The sequence below is a fragment of the Calypte anna genome, chromosome 1, assembly GCF_003957555.1.
Source record: "Calypte anna isolate BGI_N300 chromosome 1, bCalAnn1_v1.p, whole genome shotgun sequence".
Taxonomy (NCBI): Eukaryota; Metazoa; Chordata; class Aves; order Apodiformes; family Trochilidae; genus Calypte; species Calypte anna.
The window spans coordinates 182029820-182038226 of NC_044244.1; the positions used below are offsets into that span (position 1 = coordinate 182029820).

Here is an 8407-nt window from a genome sequence, read left to right on the forward strand (position 1 = left end):
TAAAGTAGCCATTAGCATACAAATGGAACACTTGCAACTTACCTTGCCATCTGCATTGCTTTTGAAAAGAAGGTAAACATATCTGAACTCAGCCCATCAGTTTGGAAGCAGTACCCCCTGGTAAGTGTGTGAATTATTCTAGCCACCAAGACTCTATTAATCTTCACAGAATGTCTGAGGTATAATTGCCCATACAGGATCAACAACTCTGCAAATGTATTAAAAAAAGACATGTGTGATACAGTGTGTATATATGCCATAAATATTCAAACATAGATATAAACATACATGTTACAGAGGATTAAATAAAAATACTTGAAGTAAAATACTGCATTAAATATACTGAAACTACCATTCTGAATTCTGCTTCATGTCATAATTCACAACAGTTAATGGAGAAAAAAACACATGTTCTTGTCTATACTGGAAGCAAAGTTATATTCATTCTGAGCTGGGATATAATTTGCTGTGTGCTACACTGAGCAAAATAGTTAAAGTAACACAATCAAATTTCACAACTGTTTCCACACTCAACTTGTACTCTACATTGATCACTCAATCACAAGGAGCACAGTAAGCTCCTTTTGCTGCCAAATATGCATTAAAAGTACATACAGACACAGAAACATTAACAAAGAATTTGATGCAGCAAGAACAGGTACACAGACCACAACAGCAGGTCCTGAGGCTCCCCATATTTCCATTACATGCAGCTCAGCTGGTTCACCCCATCCTGGAGGCCAATACAGCCATGCTTCACACTCACAAGTTTTCTGAAAAAAGGGCTCCTTCCTCATATTTTTGCTTTCTCATCTCAATGCCCATTTAGGAATCATGACACTGTCTTATCATCAGCCTCACACTAATTACAGCAGTGCATTACTGATCCAACCATCACCATCAGTTTAAGATGACACATGCAAAAGCTTTGCTGCTATTTCATTCATGCCACATACAAGTGACATGTTAATGTCTTTCAATTCACCAGTGGACAATATCCACAGCAAAGGACCACAGCAGGAAAGAAATACTGATTCAGGCCTATTCTGGGAAAACACTTGGAACGAATGGAAATCCACGTCAGGCCTTCTTTTCTCTAAGGAAAACTACAGGTAGAATTATCTTTTGGGAGTATCAGCCACTGTGACAACTTCATTCACAGTCAACCAGATGAGCTCAGAGCAGCTGCATCATGCAATCTTTGGGATGCAGAGAGACCAGTTACTGTACTTCTGCTCTACAGAATGACTATGGCCCAGAAAACCTTGACAACCCTCAACTTTAGTGGCCAGTAGGTCATCAGTTTAGGGTAAGTAACCTCACCACAGACAGTCAGGACCAAGGCCTTGGAGGCACTCTTCCAGAATCAATTCTTTCAAATTTCTTTCTTCACTGCATGGGTGACATTGATGTCAGCACCCAGGGCCTTGAGCTCTGGATTTCTGTATTAAGGAAAACTCAGCTTGGGATAACTATACATAAACTGAAGTGCTACTGATTCATTGTTGTGAAGGTCTTCATAGATTTATGGACAACATGGACTCAAGCAGGACTCATAATGCCACCTTCACCACGTCCGTAACTCTGGCCTCAGATTCTTTCCAAGTAGGTATAAGGTCATTTTCAGAACACAGATGACTCTCTGAATCATGGGAATCAGAGCCAGCTCATATCCCTACATTACTGGGTGACAAAGCTTTAACCTGGTGACAACAATGCCCAAGCCTGGTTTAACTGTGTCTCTTCTTTATAAAGGGTGGAAGTGGAGTGTGCATTAGTGCCAGCACCCTCAGATCTGCTATCAGTCCCGAGTATAAAGGCTCATGATGCTCTCAAAAAGAGCTTTCACATTGTCCTCCACCTCCTTCCCCTTCAGCCCTTCAGTGTTGGACCCCCCTCATGCAGCCCCCTGAATGTGGGGACCAGTCTGGGGATGAAGAGGTGTGGGAATGAAGCTGCTGTGACTGGAAGAAGTCACAGAAGAATATGCAGAAGAAAGAAAAGCAAGTTTATTAGTCCTTGAATATATGTAACAATGCATGGTTCTGTAGTTTATGGTTATCCTTTCCACAGTTCTTGGGGTATAAAGGACACAGACTTAGGCAGGTGGCAGTCATACTGGGATAGATCCAGTTCTGCCTTAATTCCTACAGCAGAAAGGTGAAACCAAGTTCTGAAAACCGTAAAATGTGCCGACATCAGTTGCATGGCATGGCACAGCAAATAAGAGACAATAAGCATCTGGACAATAAGAACAACAATGTGTCAATACCCAAGTGTGGCAGAGAACCTGTGGATGCCACCTCCCTGGAAGTGTTCAAGGCCAGGCTGGATGGGGCTTTAAACAACCTGGTCTAGAAGAAGGTGTCTGTACTCATGCAGGGGGGTTGGAACTTGATGATCTTTAAGATCCCTTCTTTAAACCACTCTATGATTCCATGATCAGTGAAGCCATTGCTGAGATGCTGTAAATCATCATATCAATAGGAATGCAACAGCACCCATCTTGCCATTTGACCCCAGGAAACTGTTTCTTGCACAGGTCTTTTCATTTTACCTCTTTTGAGGGCAAATCTTGTATTTAGTAAAATTTTAGTGATCTCTTTGCTTTTGTTATATACTTCATGAGCCATATTTCCCCATACTACAATACCATCAATGCACTGTGTTCTGAGGCACAGCTTCTACTGGCCTCATGTGACTCCTTTGATGATGCAGCCACTATACAGAGGATGACAGCTCCTCATAATTTAAGAGTACAACTCTCAACATTCAGACAATCAGTACTTCCAGCTGGTAAGAGCATCTCATGAAGCCAAGTATTTGTTTACCAAATCCAACTGCTTTGGGGCAACAGCTGGAACCTGCACTTCTATTTTCAACTCCTGCACCAGATCACTGATTTCATAAATATAAAACAGACTTCTCCACTGTAATCCAAAAATCATAAACAAGCATTAGGGTGGAATCGCTAAAAGATGTTTATGGTAAGCTATACAAAGCTCACATATCCCTCGTTCCATAAAAGCAACTTTTTTCATTTAATGGATTTGTCTGACTTCACTAGATTTACAGCCTTCAGTCATGTCTCATTTCAGGAATTAAATTCAACTGTGTCCCATGACCTAATGTCAAAATTGTTACTCTCACACTCACAGCTTCTACCCATACACAGACTCTGCTAACTTCCATGGTCCTAAACTAACATGCAGCAACTCCACAGGCTCCTCAGGCAGCCTGCAGCCTTCAGTGACATCCAGCTTCAGTGCTCCAGTTTCCCTTCTCTGCTCCCTTCAGTATCAGTCTTCAACATCCCTAGTTCATTCCTAACCCACTACTCTCAGTTCTGCCTGAGTAACCAGTTCTCCAGGAAGCTCTTTCTGCCCATTGCTCTGGACTCCAGCTTGCAGCCTCCCTGTCTGATCTGTCCTCAGCTCCACACTGCTCCAGCCTTGCAGGCTGACCCCCTCACTGGTTCCTCATCTCAGACACCTTTGCCACATACTTCCAGCTTCCCCTTCAGTCTTCAACTTACAGTTCTAACTCCGTGGCCCAACAGTACCAAGTTCTTTAACTTAGATCTCACCCTCAGGCTCTTTAATTACCCAACCACCATGAACAGTTCCATTTTCGTTGCATTAGTTCCATTTCCATTTTACAGCTTTCAGCAGGTTTTTTGCCTCCCCTTTCACACCAGTATCACCAGACCTTCTTCTGAGAGTTCTTCCAAGTTAATTTCTGTTTTGCAGTTAAGCAACGCTCTTGAAGCTATAGAGTATTTTCTAAGAAAATGCTTTTCAAAAGTCCAAACTCTGACTTCAAAGCACTATACTACACAAGTATAGTATTTCTACACTTACTCCAGAACTGCATGTGCAACCTTCAACAACCTGGACTGTAAAACATCTCTTTTTTTTTTCACCCAATTACATTATTGAGAGCTTAGGATGTCAGATGACTCAAAATACATAAACATTATTTCCTGTGCCTATGAAGTTAACTGTCTTGGAGTTAAATCCAAATGTAATACATGCATATAACAACTGTGACTCAATGTTTTTAGGACTTCATGAGCAAAAAAACCCTCAAGATATTAAAATATAATAGTAATACATTAACTACACCAAAGCTATACCAGCCAATACCTAATAACTTGCAAACAACTGCACACCAACATGGGTTTTACTATGACTATTATCAGGACACATATTCCATGGATTTGTTACACATGTTAAGCCCTGTGGAGACCACATACACATAACCTGATTGTATATAAGTACCTATGTTTCAGCAAACAAACACAAAGAGTATACAGAACAAAGAACATCAATTCCTCATCTTTGCTGCTTTTTTAGTTCAACTGTTGAGTTCTGAAGGCTGACATTATGCCTCCATGTTTTGTGCAGTACCTCACACAACAGCCCATCAGCAAATTAAAATGCACATGAATGTTTCTGTAGTAGGAAAGAAGGCTTAAAAAATGTTACCTGACCACTGCTGCTGGGATATTTCACACCAGTATTTCCTTACTGAGAGAATATCTTTTAGGAGTAAATTACTGCAATCAGACCCATAAGCAGCACAACTTGTTGGATCTCTCATGATTTCCAGGACATACATCAGAAGTTCCTGACATTTCAGTCTGGGTCCTCCTGCATGAAGAAAAAACATAAGAGCAAAATTGATCCACAATGAGTCAAACATATCTGGAATGAGTTGTTTGTAAATTTTAATTTTTAAAATTTCAATTCAGAAACAGTTCTGCTATGAAAATCTTCCTAAACAACCATTTCTAAGAAATAAAATTACTTATAAGAGGATACATCAGTTATATACACATTGACTAAGGAGAAAAAGGCACTGTGAACATCAACAATGCCTGAGAAGAAGCATGAAAGACTGAGCCATATGAAGATATTTAAAGGGAAAACCCCTGGAAGTGAGCAAGATGAACCATATGCTAGTAACTTACTTCAGAGTAAAAATTCAAAGCTGAAGGCAAAGCACCAAGCCAAAACAATAATTCTACATGAATACATATTACTTGCTTTTATTAGCATGTCTGATGAAATATTTGACCAAGCTTCCAACTTCTTGGATCTTTTTCTGTCTGGCAGTTTGGGTTGAAGCAGATGCATTTGGCTTTGTCAGCTGCAGGTTTTTCATTTCTTTCTGGAAATACTTCTGCAAGACACTTAAATATATATATATATATATTAATCAAGGATCTGCACTTTTATGACTTAATTAAAATTAACTAAGTAAATTATGGTTTACCCTAGAATGTCAGTGCTTGTTCTTCTAACAATTCTCATAATCAAAGACTAAAACCAACTGAAATGTATTACAGTCTAAGCATGACAAAATACTCTATAAAAGAAGTTCTAAGTTTTAAAGATAATCCAGAAGCAATTTGAATAGGAATGAAACTTCCCTTTAAATTTTGCATAATGCTGAATGTCCAATTTTTAGCTAGGAAGAAAAGTAATGCTAGGTCTTTTTATTTATGCTTCAACATGATAAAACTTCCTTGTTTTTAGTGAGGAAAACCTTCAAATCCTATTTCTCCACCATTTAAAAATAACATATAGATTAGATTTGAGATCTAAGAATAGATTAAACTTTCCACTGGTTTTATCACTATCAATTAATGTATATTTTCATAACTACTATTTGCATTCACTTTTGAGACTCTCTCTTTGTGTTCTTCCTATGCATTTCTTATACCTTATTGCAAACTCAAAAGCAACACATAAAATTTATCAAATCCTTGTTACTTTTTTGGGGACAACAACTACTTTGTTGGAATGATGTTCTATTGAAAACGTAAGGGAAAGCTGACCAGACACCAGCCTATGAAAAATATTTCATGTGCACTTTTAACATGAAAAAACACTGTTCCCACCTGCTCCAAGAACTTGTCACACTGATGCTCAGTTCAATCTTGCAGTACACATAAAGCAGATTATAACAGAAGGGCCTCTACAAACCTCAGCACAACTTCTTAAATTCACAAGCCACAGTCCTTTAATTCTTGATGAACACAATAATACAAAAATTCTAATGAGCTACCTGTAATCTACATATGAATATACATTGGAAATCAGATGCAGACCATAAAATTTTCAATAAAAAAAAATCAACTATTACTTTTGCAAGGAAAAACAACCACCCAATTAATGAAATGTATCCCAGCAGTTAAGTTTTCCATATGTGATAAGCATTGCATTTTTGGATATTTTGATTTTTTTTTCCTTTGGAGATTAACATACATCATTCCTTGTTTGCAAGCCACCAAGAAGTGTACATCAATCTGCAAAAATATAAGAATTACATAGGCCCCATAAACAAAGAATTATGTCCCATGTAAGAATATTGCAACCACTCACAAGGAAAAAAGAGAAACTACCTAAATACAGCATCCCAGTTGAGCTGCTTTCCTTGTTTAGAATCAGAGTTCCGGTCCAGCTGATTAACTGTTTCAGAATCACAGAGAAGTCGCTTGAAATTTTCAACTTCTTTCTGAAAATGTATTTCAAGAAAAAGACTTGTTAATGATTCCCTTTACTCCTAATAGAGAGACACACACCAAAAGAAAACTCATTACCCTGCGCTCTCCAGCTTTCTCATTTTCAAGGCGACGACAACAAATAAGAAGTTCGTGTAATGCAAGACTCATGATTCAGTTTAACAGAAGAGTATTTGTATCTGCAAAGAGAAGAAAGGTATAAAACAGTAATTATTTTATTTAACACACTGCATCAAGCACAACCATAGCATTACTTCACTAGCAAGGTCAATCACATCTGTGTCAGTCTTACTGGTCACAAGACTGAAGCAAACATGACCTATTCCCAGTTGTGAAGAACAGCAGAGACCCTTTGACTTGACTCTGACTTCCTCCCTTTTTGTGAGTGGTAACAGAGAAGAGCTGGTCAGACAATACAGAGGGAAATTATAACGAGATCAAAATGTCACAGAGCTGACTACATTTAGGCAAACAGCACTAAATTTCAGTAGGTAGCTCTAAGTAGTAGTCTTAACATGATGGTGCTAGGAGAAAGTCGCATGTTGAAAACTCTCTTCCTCTCTCACATTCCACATTTTCATAGGTATGCATTATAATATTGACAAATCCCTCAGGACTCAACATGTCAAAAGGATGCTCAAGCATCAATCGTAAGAGGAAACTTGTTTCAATAGTAGGAGGAAACTTGCCTTTTGTGCTCACTTAAAATTATGCCTTATCTCCTTCAAGAGAATTTGGAATTGCCTGGACTTTACATTTTTGGTTTGCATAAAGTTATTCTGATGCAGAGGACCTCAATGACATTGTATACAAACTTTCATGATTCTCCTTTCATGCCTTTAAAGGAGACCCAAGAGAAACTGTCCAAAAGAGACAAGTTAAAAATAACTCCAAGCATATGCTGCCGAGGCTGCAGTAAGCAACTGAAAAGGGGCATTCATGATGCATAGCACTGCATCTTGAGCATTTATGAGAAAATATCCATTTGGACAAGTCAAACTTTAGGGTTTGGGTTGGAAGGGACCTTAAGAGATCATCTAGTTCCAATCCCCCTTCATGGCCAGGGACACCCACTAGATCAAGCTGCTCAAAGCTCCATCAAACCTGGCCTTGAACACTTCCATCTTAAAGAGTGTTACTTATTTCCTTTGGCTTCAAACAAGATCAGAGATTCTGTGACTGACAGGTAGGTATGTAAAGGAAAATTAAACACTGGCTGTACTGTACGATTGAACTTAAACCAGTTTCCTTCACTAACGAGCTGCTTTTGCTAAAACAGAAAGGAAGATGCAACTTTTTAAACACTAAGGGCTTTAATATGCAGATGGTCTGAGAAATGGTTGACCATTGTGACAACATGGGCTGTGTTGTAAGGGCAGGGTATTAAAGGGGAAGAACTTAGCCCTCTCGTTTTGTACCTCATGGCATTTCAACCACCACAGTAACAGGTGTTTAAAAAGTTGCATCTTCCTTTCTGTTTTAGCAAAAGCAGCTCGTTAGTGAAGGAAACTGGTTTAAGTTCTCTTGCCGGTGACAGTTCTCCAACTACATCATCACCACGTCCATCTGCTTTAAAAAATACACAGGGCACGGCAGGCATACACCACAAAGCTAAGTTACGGAGAAGAGCTTCCCAAGCAGCCGGGGAGCTGCCTGGGCACAGGGTACGGGACAGCAGCACCTCACGGACTCTCCCCGAACCCCGAGGCCGCACTCCCGTCCCCCACAGGGGCCTGCAGACACCCCCCTCCCGCCCTGCTGAGCCCGGGGCCCTCACCCCGGCTGCCCCTCACACCCGCACTCGAGCTCGGGCAAGGGGAGGCCGCACAGCCCCTCGGGGCCCGGGAGCCTCGGGCGGAAGGCGGCCGCATCACCACC

At 40.0% G+C, this 8407-nt stretch overlaps 1 protein-coding gene across 2 annotated transcripts in view; it reads right to left on the minus strand.

The window, feature by feature from the left end:
- Nucleotides 1-8407, minus strand: part of ATM (ATM serine/threonine kinase) — a 68579-nt gene that overhangs the window by 59887 nt on the left and 285 nt on the right. Inside the window, exons 2-6 of one of the 2 annotated variants that reach the window (XM_030447811.1) lie at nucleotides 6608-6708; nucleotides 6410-6522; nucleotides 5049-5194; nucleotides 4488-4652; nucleotides 43-208 (exon numbers count right to left, since the gene is read on the minus strand). In XM_030447811.1, the coding sequence (XP_030303671.1) occupies nucleotides 43-208; nucleotides 4488-4652; nucleotides 5049-5194; nucleotides 6410-6522; nucleotides 6608-6679 (662 nt within the window). In that variant the 5' untranslated portion in view covers nucleotides 6680-6708. Of the gene's footprint in view, nucleotides 1-42; nucleotides 209-4487; nucleotides 4653-5040; nucleotides 5195-6409; nucleotides 6523-6607; nucleotides 6709-8306; nucleotides 8386-8407 lie in introns of those variants that run through there. The other variant, XM_030447804.1, reaches the window with a different exon arrangement.